The following is a 19,243-nucleotide window of genomic DNA, read 5'->3' on the forward strand; positions in this document are numbered from 1 at the left end:
AGCTGAATATCTGTGTTGACCATAAGAGGTTCCAGGATGGTATAATTTTTGGTCTATTGAAGGATTCCATGCAGAGCAGGAATCACAAGCACGCCATTGTTTCTATATTTGTGGCAGAGATGAATACTCCAGCCTAGTTTAATGGCTTGCATTAAGTATGCAATTCTGTGTCCTAACACCAACTTTAAGGCACTTGTGGAGATTCAGCCAATAGTAGCAAACGTAATGTATCTTCAAAGTAACAATTGATATCTAGCAACATCACAGAGTCGAGTCATTGATGGAAATGAACTGTAAACATTTGTGCTCCCACAATCTGCTCTTCCATCACAGTCAGGTGATTTAACAGCAGAGGAGGAAATACTGGAGGCTGCAAAATATCCTTACGCCAGGTATATTTCTAACATTTGCCACTCTTCATGAATCCAGGCATTTTTCATATTGGTTGATCATTTTACAAGTCAACAGCGAGGTCTTCCAGGCAAAGCCCTGGATCTCCTTTCCATGAGTCCTTTACCTCAGGAATGAGTTCAAAAAGCAGAAACACCAGGATTGTCTGTATAAATGCAGGACACACACACACAAATGTGATCAATTTACATCTTAACAATACAGTGGAGATTCAGCATGAAAGACTTACTGATTCATTCTTTACTATTAGAACACAGAACAGTACAGCACAGGAACAGGCCCTTCAGCCCACAATGTTGTGCTGAACTAATTAAAATAGTAATTAGACGCCTAACCAAACTAATCCTTTCTGCCTACGCAATGTCCACATCCCTCCATTCTCTGCACATCCATGTGCCTATCTAAGAGCCTCTTAAATGCCTCTATCGTATTTGCTTCCACTACCACCCAGGCACCCACTACTCTCTGTGTAAAAAAAACTTGCCCCACACATCTCCTTTGAACTTACCCCCTCTTGCTTTAAATGCCTGCCCTCTAGTATTATACAGTTCATCCCTGGGGAAAAGATACCAACTGTCCATTCTACCTATGCCTTCTCTTATAAACTTCTATCGGGTCTCCCCTTGGCCTCCGCCACTCCAGAGACAACAAGCCAAGTTTGTCCAACCTGTCCTTATAGCAGATACTCTCTAATCTATTCAACATCTTGGTAAACCTCTTCTCTACCCTCTCCAAAGCCTCCACATCCTTCCTATAATGGGGCACCCAGAACTGAATGCAATACTCCAGATGCAGCCTAACCAGAGTTTTATAAAGCTGCAACATAGCTTTCCAACTCTTGAACTCAAATTAAATTCTAATTAAAACATTTTGAATGGGACTGCCCAATAACACTTCGAAGCTGGTCACTTTGTTCAAAGAAACTTCAAAAGCTGATTATCAATTATAAATATTAGTGTGATGCTTTAATAAATGTAAAATGAAAAAAAACAACATGGAAGCCAGAATTGACAGGGTCATTCAGCAACCCTAGGACTACAGCTCAATGAAAACCTCAATTGAGTAGAAAAAAAATGAGTTAAGACAATACTCTTACACCTTTCATCAGATGGCATCATCTGTATTTGAGAGGGAAAGCTCACAAGAAAATGAAACAAAAGAAGACCCTTTGAACCTGTACCATTATTCAGTGAGACTTTGGCAGATGCTGTGCCCTCCTGATATATATAGTTTTCAAAAATCTATCAACCTCTATCTATGAACATAGACAACTGAGCATTCAAACTGTGATAGTGAACATCACCAATAGCCTGTCCTGGTCCAACCACGTGAACACCACAGCCAAGAAAGCTCACCAACGCCTCTAGTTCCTCAGGAGGCTAAAGAAATTCAGCACGTCCTCTTTGACACTCACCAAATTTTATTGATGCACTATAGAAAGCATCCTATCTGGATGCATCACAGCTTGGTATGGCAAGTGCTCTGCCCGGGACCGCAAGAAACTGCAGAGAGTTGTGGGCACAGCTCAGCACATCACGGAAACTAGCCTCCCCTCCATGGACTCTGTCTATACCTCTCACTGCCTCGGTAAAGCAGCCAGCATAATCAAAGACCCCACCCACCCCGGATATTCTTTCTTCTCCCCTCTCCCATCAGGCAGAAGATACAAAAGCCTGAAAGCACGTACCACCAGGCTCAAGGACAGCTTCTATCCTGCTGTTGAACTATTAAGACCATTGAATGGTTCCCTGGTACAATAAGATGGACTCTTGACCTCACAATCTACCTGGTTATGACCTTGCACCTTATTGTCTACCTGCACTGCACTTTCTCTGTAGCTGTGACACCTTACTCTGCATTCTGTATTGTTTTACCTTGTACTACCTCGATGCACTGTGTAATGAATTGATCTGTATGAACGGTATACACAACAAGGTGTTCCACTGTACCTCACTACAAGTGACAATAATAAACCAATTCCAATGTACAGAATTCTGAAGATTTACAACTCTTCACATTGAAATTTTCCCTTCTCCCAGTGCTAAATGGCTGATCTGTTATCCTGAGACTGTGCAGCTTAATTCCAGCATCTTCAGCTAGGATCTACCATCCATCTCGTCAATCCCTTTCAAAACCTTGTATGTCTCTCTTCGCCTTCTTCTGACTTCCAGCGAGTACTGTCCAACATTAATCTCTCCTCACAGAACAGCTCATTTATCCCAGAAATCAATGAAGTGAATCCAAACCTAACTAACTCCAAATAAGTTGGTCCTTTAGGTCTTGGACAAAAATTGCACAAAGTACTCCAGTTAGTTTTTGCCAAAGCCCCATACAATCTCAGCAAGACATTTTTGTATTCTAATCCTCTTGCAATAAAGCCCAACATTCTAGGCAGCTCCCTAATGTTCTGTTGAGCCTCATGTTCTATTTTCACGAATCACTGAACAGGACACTAGGAGCTTCACCTACACCAACATTTACTAATTTCTCACCATTTAAAGAAGTTCTTTTATTCATTTGAAGGAGAAGTGATTCTATTTATTGCCTATTATATCCTTTTCCAAAGCATCTAGTGGTCAATGAGGGAACGTGAGTTACTGTTGTCATACAGAAAATATGACAGTCAATTTGAATTCAGCGAGGTCCCACACCTAGTGAGACAACAATTAATTTTAGTGAAGATGGTTGAAGGTAGAACAAAGGCCAGAACATGGGAAGAATTCTGCTTTACCTCTATTCTGAGAAAGCTGACATGATCTCAGTTTAACATCTCATTCAAAAGACAGGTCAATACTCCCCTGGGCAAGCTATCTTTGTGCTCAAGTACCTAGAGTGAGCTCTGAACCACATTTGACAATCTTGTGAACCAACATTTTTAAGCTGTCAACTGCATGTAGTAAGAGAAAGTGAAGAGCATTTTGTGGTACTTACATATACTAATCGCTTATTGGCTTCCGTATCTTGAAATATAGTAAATAGATTGTTGACAATTTCAGTTCCAGGCAAAAACATACGGAAAAAAACTGAAATAAAACATAGTGAAGATCATCAACCTGAAACATTAATTCTGTTTCTCTCTCCACAGATGCTGTTAGACCTGCTGAGTATTTCTAGCATTTTCTGTTTTTATTTCAGGTTTCCAGCATCTTCATTGAGTCACAGAGCAATACAGCACAGATACAGGCCCTTCGGCTCAACGAGTCCATGCCGACCACGGTGCCCACCCAGCTAGTCCCGATTTCCTGTGTTCAGCCCATATCCCTCTAAGTCCCGCCCCTCCATGTACCTATCCAAGTGCTCCTTAAATGATACTATTGTACCTGCCTCACCCACTTCCTCTGGCAGCTTGTTCCATATACTCACCACCCTCTGCATGAAAAAGTTGCCCCTCAGGTCCCTTTTAAATCTTTCCCCTCTCACCCTAAACCTATGCCCCTTAGTTTTGGACTCCCCTACCCTGGGGAAAAGACTGTTACCATCCCCCTCTCATAATTTTAAACATTTCTATAAGGTCGCCCCTCATTTTCCTACATTCCAAGGAACAAAGACCTAGTCTGGCCAACCTCTCCCTATAACTCAGGCCCTCTAGTCCTGGCAACATCCTTGTAAATCTTTTCTGCTCTCTTTCCAGTTTAACCACATCTTTCCTATAACAGGGTGACCAAAACTGTACACAGTACTCCAAGTGTGACCCCACCAACAACTTATACAACTGCAACATAATGTCCCAACTCCTATACGCAATGCCCTGACTGATGAAGGCCAGTGTGTTGAATTCCTTTTTCACCACCCTGTCTAACTGTGAAGCTGTGTTCAATGAACTATACACTTGTACTCCCTAGTGCCCTACCATTCATAGTATAAGTCCTATGCTGGTATGACTTTCCAAAATGCATCACCTCACACTTATCTGTACTGAAGTCTATTTACCACTTCTTGGCCCACTTCCCTAACTGATCAAGATCCCCCTGTAATCCACGATCAACAACGCCTCCTAACTTGGTGTCATCTACATCTGCAGTGTTATAGTTTTGTAAATTTCTGCACATTCAAAATGTGGTGTCAAATTAAAATGACATACATACATACCCTGTGGTTAGTAAAGAGACCAAGGCCACAGTAACGGCCAACATTTGTTATAAATTGATAGGTTGAGCTAAATTTTAATGTCTATGTTTTAATGTTAGCGCAAATTACAATTTTAGAAATTTCAAACCTGGATCCAACTCACTTCTAATTTTTTCTTGTGTTTAAAGGGGAGCGGAGAGGACTAGGCGACCAACATGTTCAGATGAGGTTTGTTATTCAATTAAATATTACTGTGAATTTGGTAGCCTTTCATTTAACCTACTTGGCTGGGTTTCCCAGGCCTCAGGAAATTCAGCTGCTGAAGGGAGGTGAGAACAGTTTTGCGGAGAAAGTAAGCACTCCTCTTGACCCTTCAAGGCAAACCATCCCCCACCCCACTACCATCAGATACTCAACTAGGGTCTAGGATGGGACCAATCAATTTACCACAACCCAAGTTCTGTGTCCAATTTCAGTGATCACCACGTAGGAAGGAAATGAAGGTCCTACACGCAAATGATTTATTACAGTGGTTCCCAAAGATCTGAGGCAGATGACCAAATGCTTGGGCAAAGAGATACGTTTTAAGGAGGGTCTTAAAGGAAGGAAACGTAGTGAGGCAGAAAGGTTAAGAGGGAATTCCAGAGCTTAGCGTCACAAGCATTCCAGAGCTGCTGAGTAATAGCATAATAGTTAAAAATATCGTACGATAATCCAGAGGCCCGAATGAGTTCAAATCACACGCTGGCACACAGAATTTTAATGAAATAAATTCTGGATTTAAAATATTTATTGATAATGATTATCAGACTCCACCACCGTTTGAGTCCTTCAACCTCCCCCAGTCTCCACCAATCACAGATATTCCCTTTCGTTCTCTTCACCCTATCACTGCAGCTTAAATTGTCGAAGTTTCCCTAATTCTAATAAAAGATCAGGGACCTGAAACGTTAACCGTTTTTCTCTCCATGTGTGCTAACCAATCTGCTGAGGGACTTCCAGTGTTTCCTATTTTTATTTTGGATTTCTAGCATCTACAGTATTTTGCAGAGGATGAAACCGGCTGGTTGTTCCAACAATTCCTCTGGAGAAGGCAAAATTGAGCTGGGAAATTCCTCTCTTTGAAGCAAGTCCTGGGGATCACCCTAACCATGACAATATAATTGGATTTGATTCAGCAGGAAGATTGGCAGCCTTGGAACAAGTTTGGGGCTGCTCCCTTGGGCAAGAAAAAATTGGAAGGGATGGGGCCTGAGTGAGGGTCTGGGTGGTGGAAGATTAAAAGAAAGCCTGGATAACTGAATTTTACCTGGAATTTTTCTCAACAGTACTTCTTTAGCTTTCTCTTTTGCAGAGGCTTTTTCTTCATCGGATCTTTCTGGAGATGGACAGACAGGCTTTCCATTTGGCCACAACACCTCTCTTAGATGATCTATGTACCAGGTTACCTGCTCTTTACTGAAGAACCAGTCGAGATATTTCTTTAGAGACCTATTGAAGAAAAACAATCCAAGGAGTCAAACATAACACACCTCAGAAGAAGATTCAATGCCAAAATGTTTGAAGTGTGCTGCGGTCAACAGTATGGGTGTTGTTAAGTATATTAAGTATATGGCCCTCACTAATTTTTATAGATGTACCATAGAAAGCATCCTATTTGGATGTATCATGGCTTGGTACGGCAACTGCCCTGCCCAAGACTGCAAGAAATGGCAGAGAGTTATGCATGCAGCCCAGTCCATCACGCAAACAGCCTCCCCTCCGTGGACCCTGTCTACACTATTCGCTGCCTCGGAAAAGCAGTCAACATAATCAAGGACCCCTCCTGCCCTGGTCATTCTCTCTTCTCCCCCCTTCCATTGGGCAGAAAATACAAATGCCTGCGAACACACACCACCAGGCTCAAGGACAACTTCTATCCCATTGTTATAAGACTCTTGAACGGACTTTTTATACAATAAAATTTAACTCTTGATCTCTCAATCAATCTCATCATGGCCCTTGCACTTTATTTGCCTACCTGCATTGCACTTTCTTTGCAACTGTAACACTATATTCTGCCTTCTGTTTTGTGTTCCTTTTGTACTATCTCAAAGTATTTATGTACGGAATGATCTATCTGGATGGCATGCAAACAAAAGCTTTTCACTGTATCTCGGTATATGTGACAATAACAAACCAATTACCAATTCATCTTAGAGTTTGCATATTTTGATCATTTGGTTACATTTTGCCTCAACATGTAAATTCTTTCACTACATGTTTTAACTTGCTTTTACGAAAGGCTAAGTCAATTAGTTTGCACCAATAAGGGCATAACTAATTTATGAAAACAGATTTCACCAAACATAGCAACATTTCCCAGTACAGTGTTATATATTTACTTAATCTACCAGAATTCTCTCCATGCAATAACAAGAAATAGCAACTACGGGACCAGACAACATCCTAGCTGGAGACCCGTGCTGCAGCAACATGTTATATGCCTTCTTTAGTACCCTGTCTACTTGCATTGCCACTTTCAAGGAGCTATGGACTTGGCTGGTTGTAACATCCAGTACCCCAGTAAAACTGAAGTCAATGAAGCCAAGGGAAAACTCTCCAGCGGCTGGAGATGTCCAGCGGACAAAGGAAGATGTCATAAGTCAAGCATCTCAGCTCCAAGACATCAACTGCACGAGTTCCTCAGCGCAGTGTCCTTCATCTTCAGCTGCCTCTTCTGTGACCTTCCTTCTATCACAAGGTCAGAAGTGGTGTTTGCACTATGTTCAATTCTGTTCATAACTCCTCAGCAAAGGAAGCAACCCCTGCTGCAAGCAGCAAGACCTAGACCACATCCAGATATATGCTGAGAAGGGAAGTAAAATTGCACCACAGAAGTCCCAGGCAATGACCCATGAATTAATACAGTTTTTATATTCAGTACTTGATGGTATTTCCATAATCATAGAGTCATAGTGTCAAAGAATAATACAGCATGATTCAGTACTTGATGGTATTTCCATAATCATAGAGTCATAGTGTCAAAGAATAATACAGCATGAAAGCAGGCCCTTTGGCCCAATTTGTCTATGCTGACCATGGTGCTTACCAACCATGTTCTATTTGCCCGCATTTGGCCCATATCCCTCTAAACCCCTCCTATCCATGTACTTACCCAAATGTCCTTTAAATGTTGTTGTTGTACCTGCCTCAACCACTTCCTCTGGCAGCTCGTTCCGTATACTCACCACCTTCTGCGTGAAGAAGTTGCCCCTCAGGTCCCTTTTAAATCTTTCACCTCAAACCTATGCCTTCTAGTTTTTAGTTCTCCTTCTCTGGGAAAAAGACAGTGTGCATTCACCCTATTTATACCCCTCACAATTTTAAACACCTCAATAAGGTCACCGCTCAATCTCCTATGCTCCAAGGAATAAAGTCCTAGCCTGCCCAACCTCTCCCTGTAACTCAGGCCCTTGAGTCGTGACTCAAGCCCATTAATCTGCCTGGATCAGGAAATACACAGTTGCTTGCTTTGTTCCCTCAGATTCCAGATGGACTGGTTTCCCCAACCACTACTTGCAAACATTGTGTTAAAACAAGGGGGCATTTAAGCAAGGGACTTGCTGACTTGCTGTCCTTTGAAATGCTACAAGTATATATGGACCAATATCGGGCATAGCAGAAGAGCCTTCCAAGATAGTGAATTGGAAAAATAAATGGCATAAAGGGCACTCAAAGGCAGTTCCGACACATAATTTACAGCATAGAAACTTACCATTTAGTTCAACTAGACCACGTTGTTATTTTTGGCTCCCAAACTTCTCACCATATCTAGGCTACATAGTGGTTACTAGTATTGGTTAGAGTAAGTTTTCTCTTTTAGTACAAGCTGAATAGGTAGAAACTCTAAATGAGGCTTCTTTTCCTTCTTAAATTAATATTACAAATAATATATACCTGCAGTGAAAAGTATTTTGTTGTAAACATACATACTCTGTGTTGAAAAATGTTGGTTCAGGTAACTGTCAATTATATTGGGCACAGAAGTATCCCAGAATATCTGGAGCGATTTGAGTCGGAGTCTGTAAGATGTCAAGGGGATGTCACTGATGCTTTTCTCTCGGGACTGACAACAGTGTTGGCAGGACATGAGGGTCTGAGTTATAGGGGCAGGTTGGACTTCATTCCTTGGAGCGCAAGATACTGAGGTATAAACATCACTATATTTATACATAGAGATGTATACAGTCTTGAGGGTCATAGATAGGATGAATGCACACAGTCTTTTTCCCAGGGAAGGGGAATCAAAAACTAAAGCGCATAGGTTCAAGGTGAGGGGGGAAAGATTTAAAAGGGACTTCTTCACGCAGAGGGTAGTGTATATATGTAACGAGCTGCCAGGGGAAGTGGTTGAGGCAGGTACAATAATAAGATTTAAAAGACACTTGGACAGGTTCATGGATAGGAAAGGTTTTGAGGGATATGGGCCAAATGTGGGCAAATGGGACTAGCTTCGACAGGCATCTTGGTCGGCATGGACAAGTTGGGCCAAAGGTCCTGTTTCTGCGCTGTATACCTCAATGACTGACCTTCTGGAATTTGAGAGAGTTGAGAGAGATGCTGATGGTTGAAGAAGAAAAAGGGATCAACAAAAATGGGCTTTTTAAAGAGAGCAGACAGTTACTTGAAGGAGCAGTGAGACTGTAGTGTCTAAGGAAAGAGAGAGGTTATGGTGTGGGAGACCATCAGGCCCAGGTGGAACACAAGAAAAAAATGACTGGTAAAGAGCCAAGGGTTATTGTGGAGTTGTTGGAATGACCTTCACTAGAAAAAGGACAAATGCAACTTTAATTCAAAATGGAGCAAAGGTTATCCAAAATTTACTACCCCTAGAAAAATTTACTACCCCTAGGCTAGAAAGGTGTTTGCTTGGAGTAAAGGGAATTATGAGGCTCTCAGGCAGGAAATTGGAAGATTAAATTGGGAACAGATGTTCTCTGGGAAAAGTACGGAAGAAATGTGGCAAATATTCAGGGGATATTTGTGTGGAGCTCTGCATAGACATGTTCCGATGAGACAGGGGAGTCATGACAGGATACAGGAACCGTGGTGTACAAAGGCTATAATAAATCTAGTCAAAAGGAAAAGAAAAGCATACAAAAGGTACAGAGAGCTAGGTAATGTTAGAGATCTGGAGGAGTACAAGGCTAAAAGGAAGGAACTTAAGAAAGAGATTAGGAGTGCCAGAAAGGGACATGAGAAGGGCTTGGCGGGCAGGATTAAGGAAAACCCCAAGGCGTTCTACAAGTATGTGAAGAATAAGAGGATGAGATGTGAAAGGATAGGGCCTATCAAATGCAGCAGTGGGAGAGTGTGTATGGATCCGGAAGAAATAGCGGAGGTACTTAATGAATACTTTATGTCAGTATTCACTACGGAAAAGGATCTGGGGGATTGTAGTGGGGACTTGCAGTGGCCTGAAAAGCTTGAGCATGTGGATATTAGAAAAGAGGTGGTGCTGAAACTTTTGGAAAGCATTAAGTTAGATAAGTCGCCGGGACCGGATGAGATGTACCGCAGGTTGCTGTGGGAGGCGAGGGAGGAGATTGCGGAACCTCTGACGATGATCTTTGTGTCGTCCATGGAGACGGGAGAGGTTCTGGAAGATTGGAGGGTTGTGGATGTTGTTCCCTTATTCAAGAAGGGGAGTAGGGATAGCCCAGGAAATTATAGACCGGTGAGTCTTACCTCAGTGGTTGGTAAGCTGATGGAGAAGATCCTGAGAGGCAGGATTTATGAACATATGGAGAGGTATAATATGATTAGGAATAGTCAGCATGGCTTTGTTAAGGGCAGGTCCTGCCTTATGAGCCTGATTGAATTTTTTGAGGATGTGACTAAGCACATCGTTGAAGGGAGAGCAGTAGATGTGGCGTATATGGATTTCAGCAAGGCGTTTGATAAGGTACCCCATGCGAGGCTTATGGAGAAGGTGAGGAGACATGGGATCCAAGGGGACATTGCAGTGTGGATCCAGAACTGGCTGGCCCACAGAAGGCAAAGAGTGGTTGTTGAAGGGTCGTATTCTGAGTGGAGGTCAGTGACCAGTGGTGTACCTCAGGGATCTGTACTGGGACCCTTACTCTTTGTGATTTTTATAAACGATCTGGATGAGGAAGTGGAGGGTTAGTAAGTTTGCGGATAACACGAAGGTTGGGGGTGTTGTGAATAGTTTGGAGGGCTGTCAGAGGTTACAGAGGGACATAGATAGGATGCAGAGTTGGGCTGAGAAGTGGCAGATGCAGTTCAACCCAGATAAGTGTGAAGTGGTTCATTTTGGTAGGTCAAATATGTTGGCGGAATATAGTCTTAATGTTAGGACTCTTGGCAGTGTGGAGGATCAGAGGGATCTTGGGGTCCGAGTCCATAGGACGCTCAAAGTGGCTGCACAGGTTGACTCTGTGGTTAAGAAGGCATATGGTGTATTGTCCTTCATCAATCGGGGAATTGAATTTAGGAGCCATGAGGTATTGTTGCAGCTATATAGGTCCCTGGTCAGACCCCACTTGGAGTATTGTGCTCAGTTCTGGTCGCCTCACTACAGGAAAGATGTGGAAGCCATAGAGAGGGTGCAGAGGAGATTTACAAGGATGCTGCCTGGAATGCAGAGCATGCCTTATGAAAGCAGGTTGAGGGAACTTGGCCTTTTCTTCTTGGAGAGACGGAGGATGAGGGGGGACCTGATAGAGGTGTATAAGATGATGAGAGGTATTGATAGGGTAGATAGTCAGAGACTTTTCCCCAGGGCTGACATGGTGGCCACAAGAGGACATAGGTTTAAGGTGCTGGGGAATAGATATAGAGGAGATGTCAGGGGTAAGTTTTTTACTCAGAGAGTGGTGAGTGCGTGGAATGGGCTGCCAGAAACAGTGGTGGAGGCTGATACGATAGGGTCTTTCAAGAGACTGTTAGATAGGTACATGGAGCTGAGTAAAATAGAGGGCTATGGGTAAGCCTAGTAATTTCTAGGGTAGGGACATGTTCGGCACAGCTTTGGGGGCCGAAGGGCCTGAATTGTGCTGTAATTGTTCTATGTTCTACCCCGCTGAAATGATTGAAACCTCATGGGGCAGCCTTTGAGTGTGGTCTTGCCCAGCTTTAAAGATAATCTAATGTCTGGTTGAAATTAGATGTTCGCTGGAAGGTTTATGTAAAAAAAACAGTTGAAGGTGGTGCAGTAAAGAAAAATTTGGTGAAGCAAGCAAAGTACTCAATATTTAGCCAAAGGCAGGAACATCCATTTTCAATAGTAAATGAAAATTTTAAAAAATGGAAACCTGAAATAGAAAGGGAAAATGCTGGAAACACTCAGCAGTTTGGCAGCAACAGCAGAAAGAGAAATAAAGTTAATGTTTCATGTTGAAAACCCTTAACAGAACTGAAATGTTAACTCTGCACTATTACAGATGCTACCTAACATGCTGAGGGTTTCTAGTATTTTGCTGTTTTTAATATCTGTTTTCACATTAAGGCTGTCACATTCAGTGAGCAGGAATCAGGAATGACTGTGGACTTCGGAGAACATTGAGGGGTCAGCTGTGGAAAGGGTGAGCAGCTTCAAGTTCCTGGGCGTCAACATCTCAGAGGATCCGTCCTAGGCCCCACATATGGATGCAATCATGGAGAAGGCATGCCAGAGGCTCTACTTCATTAGGAGTTTGAGGAGATTTGGTACGTCACTAAAGACTCTTGCAAATTTCTACAGATGTTCAGTGGAGAGCATTCTGACTGGTTGCATCACAGTCCAGTATGGAGGCTCCAATGCGCAGGATTGCAAGAGGCTGCAGAGGGTTGTAGACTCAGCCAGCTCCATCACGGGCACAACCCTCCCCGCCATCAGGGATATCTTCAAGAGGCAGTGCCTAAAGAAGGCGGCATCCGTCACTAAGGATCCTCACCACCCGGGACATGCCCTCTTCTCGCTACTACCATCAGGGAGGAGGTACAGGAGCCTGAAGACCCACACTCAACGTTTCAGGAACAGCTTCTTCCCCTCTGCCATGAGCACTACTTCGTTCTTCCTTTTTTTGCACTATTTACTCTGTAAATTATGGTGATTTTTATGTCATTGCACTGTACTGCTGCCACAAAACAACAAATTTTACAACATATAAATCGGTGATAATAAACCTGATTCTGATTTTGATATACGTTGTTTCCTTAAGTGACAATTATAGAAAGCCATAAGCCAATTGTCAAATGCATTAATCGTGAGTCACTTACTTTTTCCTCATTGCCAGTATATATTTTACCACTCCCATTACAACTGTTATCCTTAAATTGTTTTGCTCTGCAAAAGAAAAATATATTTGTAAGGAAAATTGATGGAAATCACATTCATTCAAATCACAAGTACATTGATATCTTAAAAGCAGATGAACACATGAATTTAAAACACAGAAAAAGGCCATTTAGTCTACTATGGCAGGGCTAACTCTACAAGAGAGCTAAATAAATAAACTACTCCCTTTCTCTTACTCCACTGTCCTTTAATTTTTATCCTTCAGGCATTAATTCAATTCCCTTTTATAGGTTACTGTTCAATCTGCTTCCACCTCCCTTTCAGGCACCCTGCTCTGGATCAAATATCATCATAATTAACAATGCGAGTTGTAACTCATCTCCCGGTTACAAAAACGACTGGAGGGGGCAAAAAGGAATTAGATGGTTGATATCAACATGCAGAGTTTAGAACTCTCAGGAAAGCCCAACCAGGTCAAACTCTTTTCTCTGTTTGAGGGTGATGTCTTAAAATTATAAAAAGATTTGATGGTTTGGACAGTCAGAGACTTAGGGTTCTACATTGGTATCAATGTAGGGAAGCAGTTTATACAAATACAATGCATAAGGTAGTCACTAATAATTCTATTTTACACTACGCAAAAGATGTATTTCACTGTGTTTTGATGTACATGTGACTAATAAAGATATCATCATCTTATCTAGAAGAAACTTGAAAAATCTGCTATCTTATGGAATAGTTGAGGCCAAAAGCAAAGATCTATCAAAGAGGAAGCTTAGGATAGACATAAGACAAGATATCCTTTATTAGTCACATGTACATCGAAACACACAGTGAAATATATCTTTTGCGTAGAGTGTTCTGGGGGCAGCCCGTAAGTGTCGCCACGCTTCCGGCGCCAACATAGCATGCCCACAACTTCCTAACCAGTACGTCTCCGGAATATGGGAGGAAACTAGAGCACCCGGAGGAAACCCACGCAGACACGGGGAGAATATGCAAACTCCTTACAGACAGTGGCTGGAATTAAACCCGGGGTGGGGGGGGGGGGGAATGGAATAGTAGGATTTATTGATGGGGGCTGGATGAAACTGGTGGGAACAGACCATGTGAGCTGTATAATACATAACGTGGAGTGTGCCACACCAGAACATCACCATACAATGTGGCAGAAGAGCAGAACCATGGTTCAGGATATCTACAGTAATAAGTTCCCAAATTCGTCTGAAAGGTGCAGATTGTGGGGATTGGCAAGGAGCAAGAAGGGCCACCGGGCAGCGGAACAATTAATCACGCAACTAAAACTTACCAATGTGTACACACTTAAAGATATACCTAACCCTAATGATTGCAATTCATCAACAGGCCCCAAAGGAATAGAGTTAATCTTGATCAACTAAGGGATGATATGGAGATTATTTCATTCCAATAAAAAATGACAGGAATGTATTTTAAACATGAAGAACATTTTGAATATTTTTAAATTCATGAGTGAACTGTTAAATTTTGTGGTTATATCCAGTGCTGCTTAAGCTGTTGAAATGTAATAATTGTACTTTAATTAATATACTTGCATTTCTACAGTCAGGAAAACCAAATTTAGCTTATACATTTGTCTGCTGGAGCAGTAGAAGCAGGCACTAGCTGTCAGTTGAAGACAACAGCTGTGGACACATCAGGTGGAGGGAAGTCACTCACCATCCCAAGGACTGGGAGTCAAAATCACAGAGAAGGTCTTGACTTCAATCAACTGCCTACTTGGCTGCCACTGTATTACCACCAGTCAGAACACAGCCATAATACTGACAGAACTTGGTTGCCACCCTTTAATATGCTCTACAATCTTCTGCTCTTGAGCAATCTTTGTAATATCGATGTACTGCCAAAAGGAGGCAGTCATAGTATGTGTCCATTCTGTAAAAGTGCCTTATTTTCAGCAAATAATTTCAATGGTTTGCTCTCCCAATCAGAAATGTAACAGATACAGTTCCATCTGCTGTTATAAAATGTGCGTAATATCTTTTTACGTTTAAATGTTAACACTGGACTTGTTAACATTGTTTGATGTTTACCATACAATCTTCTTCATTTTTTCCTTAAATACATGTGGGCAAATGCTACAGTTCTTAAAGGAAGGTGCAAGTCCTACAGAGAAATTCCACTGAGGTCTGTCTTCAGCCTGTTGTAACTAAGATAATTTATATAGTACTACTCATGGTCTCATGGTAACCCAGAGTGGTGTACAGCCAATGAGAACATCTGAAGTGTTGGCACTGCTGTAGTGTGGGTAAAGCCATAACTAATTGGCTGATGTGATCTGAGTGAAGAACATATTTCTAGTGATAGTGGCAGGGGGAACGAATATAGGGCAGGAACATTGTTGACAGTCAGAGACTTTTTCCCAGGGCGACAATGGCTAACATGAGGGGGCATAATTTTAAGGTGATTGGAGGAAGATATAAGGGGAATGTCAGGGGTAAGTTTTTTACATAGAGAGTGGTGGGTGCGTGGAACGCACTGCCTGCAGTGGTTGTGGGGGCAAATACAGGTACAGTTAAGAGACTCTTAGGCATAGGAATGATAGAGAAATGGGGGGGGGGGGAGCTATGATGTGGGAGGGAAGGGTTAGATAGATTTTATTAGAGCAGGATAAAATGTCAGCACAACATTGTGGGCCGAAGGGCCTGTACTGTGCTGTAACATTCTATGTTTATGAAATGGTGGCATGAATCATTGAATATGAGCATTTTAATAGAAACACACTGGCTCCAGCTCTGCACTCACAGTGAACTGTGCACTCAAATCTCTGCAGTAGGGATTGAAGCCTAAATGTTTGGCCTCAGAGGTAAGAGTGCTGCCCACTGAGCCACCCTGACACATCATATCAGACACTCAGAGAGAGAAACTTCTTTCCCATGACCAACTCATACTGGCTGAGAAAAAAATTAACCAGGCTTCTTCAAAAAACCTTACTTACTGACTGACAGGTTGTATTGATCTGGTGAAACTGGTAGAACCATTAATGTCTTCAGTTATTTGAGTTCCACTGTATTTTTGGGCAATTATGGAGAGACTTTAATATGTGTATGCAAGCTTACAATTGAAGAAACTCCTTAAAAGAGTCAGCTTCTGGAAGTCTGAACAAGATGTGGTTCTAACAGTGTTGTGGGCTGACAGCTGAATATAAACGATAGTAATTTAGTCAGGAAGTAATGCAATTCTGCTTCAAAAAAGAAAAATGTTCACCTATACATATTATTTCTTCCAGGAGTTTGTGAAATTGGCCTGCAATTCCTTCAGGTAGTTCAGCAAGTCTTCCAGAAACCTTCTTGCTTCTCCTTCTGGCTTTTTGCACATCTTCATCCTCAGGTCTATATGGCATGAACCGGAAGGAAGGTTCATGATCTGTGTCCTCGCTGCTTATTGTAGAAGGAAGTAGTTCGGCAGACTTTGTGTCCTGGAGTTCCACATTTGATAGACTTGTTTCATGAGGTTCAACAGCTTCTTCCCCATGACCCAGATCTTTGTCACATGGGCCCTCTGAAGCATCGCTCTCTGCATCAGTTTCCTGTGACGGGTAATAGATGCGTGAAAAAAATGACACTGAAATGATCATGGAACCCCAAGTTTCACACTTCACAAATAATAACTTGCACAGATAATCAGTCGTTCTGCAGTACCCAAGGCTGTTACTGTCTTCCCAATCACTGCAACCTCCACAGGACCTCTGCATTCTTTCAACTCTAGCTTCTTAAACAACCCTGACCTTTTATTGTTTCACCACTGGCAGTCATATCTCCAGCTGCCAAGGCCCTAAAATTGGTAAATTGGTTTATCATTGTCACCGAGGTACAGTGAAAAACTTGTCTTGCATACTGTTCATTACAACAGTGCATTACTGTGCATTAAGCTCTACAATTCACTCCTTTGTGAGGCACTTTAAAATCCAACACTTTGATTAAGCTTTGGTCACCTACTCCAAAGTCTCTTTGTCAAACTTTCTGAAAGAATGCTCAAGTGATATTTTTTAGTACATTTTAGGACAACAATTTTCATGTAAATATACCCTTGACATTTCAAAACTATTCCTAGAAACATTATCTAACTGCCTCCAGCAAGAGAAGGCCACTTAGCCCTCCGAACCTGCTCTGCCATTCAATATGATCACGACTCCAGAAGACCATAAGATACAGGAGCAGAATTAGGCCAATCGGCCCATCAAATCCACTCTGCCATTCAATCATGGCCAATATTTTTTTTGACTCCATTCTCCCACTTTCTCCTTGTAACCCTTAACCCCCTTACCAATCAAGTAGCTTTCAATCTCTGCCTTAAATACACCCAGCGACTTGGTCTCCACAGCCCTCCTTGGCAACAAATTCCATAGATTCACTACCCTCTGGGATTTCTCCTCATCTCAGTTTTAAAGGGATGTCCCTTTATTCTGAGGCTGTGCCCTTGGATCCTTAACTCTCCACATCCACTCTATCCAGGCCTTTCAGTATCTGGTAGGTTTCAATAAGATCCCCCCTCATCATTCTGAACTCCATCAAGTATAGGCCCAGAGACATCAAACTCTCCTCATATGTTAAGAATGATCCCAGGAATGAAAGGCTTGTGAACTCCTCTGGGCCTTCTCTAGGCCCAGCACATCCTTCCTTAGATACAGGGCCCAAAATTGCTCACAATATTTCAAATGCGGACTGATCAACGCCTTATAAAGCCTCAGCAGTACATACTTGCTTGTATATTCTAGTCCTCTCGAAATGAATGCCAACGTTGCATTTGCTTTCTTTACTACCGACTCAACCTGCAAGTTAACCTCAAGGGAATCCTGAACTAGGACGCCCAAGTCTCTTTGCACCTCTGATGCTCAGTACCATATTCCTGTTCTCTCCCCTTGCTCTTTGATATCTTTTCTATCTAGAAATCTACCTATGCGTCTTCTTAAAACTAGAATGTCCCCCAACCAGGGGAAAAAAAATCAGGTGTCCAGCTCCTTCAGAATTTTGCATGTTAAAGATGTGACATTAAGGGAAGCTGTTACTTTCCTATTGGCTGTGCTTGCATCCTTTTCTCCTTGCACTGTGCTTAGTTCTACTTGTTCCCCTCCCATCTTAACCACAGCAATACCCTGCCTCCCCCCCCCCACCTCTCCAACAACATTGCTCAAGTTTCCAAAGGTGCAGTCTCACAGTCTGGTGCCTGGTAACTTCATCCTAAAACATGGGGTCACACATTCAACTCTACCTGTTCGAGGTACATCGAGAGGCAGAAATTAGTTCTCAATCACGAAAGCAAAATATAATAGCACGGAACAGAATTAGGTTCCATTGTAAACAGACACTCATGTAGAGAGGCAGAGGCAGAAATGTACAAGGAATCTTTCCGCATGAACTAAGATGGACTAAGTGCTCTTGTGACAACAGGCAAATACAGTAGAACATACTGTAAGTATTGTGTTGATTAACCTAGAAAATATTATGAATTGGTAGTAGGCCAGAAAATGATCCCCTCAATAAAAGGAAACAAGAAAGGATGAAAATGAAAGAATTGCAGTTGCTTATAGTATGAAATAAAACAGAAAACACCAGAAACAATCACGTCAGGCAACACCTGCGGGAAGAGGAGCACAGCTAACGTCTGACAAAGGTCATCCTACCCGAAATGTTCACTCTGTTTCACCTTCCAGGAAACAATGGAAGGTCGATGCAGGCAGTTATATCAAACAGTGAGGAAAATGTCAGGACTGCAAAGGATAAGACACTCGTTATAATCATAAAGAATGTCACGTGAAGTTTTGACAAGTGCTGTTATTAATGTTGTGAATAGTTTGGAAGCTATCTATAGATATGTTTACCACTCAGAATTGTAGCATGACCAAATATGGCAAATAAGCCTTGCTGCTGATGTCCTGCCTAAGGCACATCACCATTCCCACCAGAAACTGGCAGGAAGCTCACCTAGGACAGACTAAGACATACAAGGGATGTTAAAATGGAACAGAAAAGGCTTCTCCTGAGCACTTCTGATAAATTATAGCGGCAGTCTGGTACTATGTGATGAAATTGATTCAACACTAGTTGATTCAACACTGACTTTTGTCACAGAAATCAGTAATGGCCTGGCCAATTGGATAGGAGGTGTGAGATAAGGGCTCAGGTCCTAAAAATTAGACCCATGCTTTTCAGTAGCAGTTACACACAGAGGATGACAGTGGTTAGGAAATCACTTCCAGAAGGGCATGTCGGATCTGGTTATTTTCGAATCCGCAGGTTCTTTCAGGGGTCCAGGAATGAGTTGAAAACAACTTGGTGCTTCACAAAGTTTTAATGGAAAAATTTAAAACAAAGAAACAGTCACAGAGCACATGGCACTGGCTTTACTACTGGGAGATGAGCCGAGACAAAAGGAACTAAAGATGAGCTAGGGCCAGGGAGACTGTGGGGGGGACGGGGGTGGTGGGTGGTGGGGGAAGAG

The 19,243-nt window shown here is 42.3% G+C and overlaps 1 protein-coding gene across 3 annotated transcripts in view; it reads right to left on the bottom strand.

Moving 5' to 3' along the window:
- Positions 1–162: 162 nt before the first annotated feature.
- The window catches only part of si:rp71-46j2.7 (sorting nexin-25), a 53,740-nt gene continuing 34,659 nt past the window's right edge, over positions 163–19,243 (bottom strand). For all 3 annotated transcript variants that reach the window (XM_052021855.1, XM_052021854.1, XM_052021853.1), the window contains exons 12-16: positions 16,010–16,331; positions 12,745–12,811; positions 5,789–5,970; positions 3,343–3,434; positions 163–556 (exon numbers count right to left, since the gene is read on the bottom strand). In XM_052021855.1, coding sequence (XP_051877815.1) covers positions 455–556; positions 3,343–3,434; positions 5,789–5,970; positions 12,745–12,811; positions 16,010–16,331 — 765 coding nt within the window. In that variant the 3' untranslated portion in view covers positions 163–454. The remainder of the gene's footprint in view (positions 557–3,342; positions 3,435–5,788; positions 5,971–12,744; positions 12,812–16,009; positions 16,332–19,243) is intronic.

This window comes from Pristis pectinata, chromosome 8 (assembly GCF_009764475.1).
Source record: "Pristis pectinata isolate sPriPec2 chromosome 8, sPriPec2.1.pri, whole genome shotgun sequence".
In the NCBI taxonomy this organism is placed as follows: Eukaryota; Metazoa; Chordata; class Chondrichthyes; order Rhinopristiformes; family Pristidae; genus Pristis; species Pristis pectinata.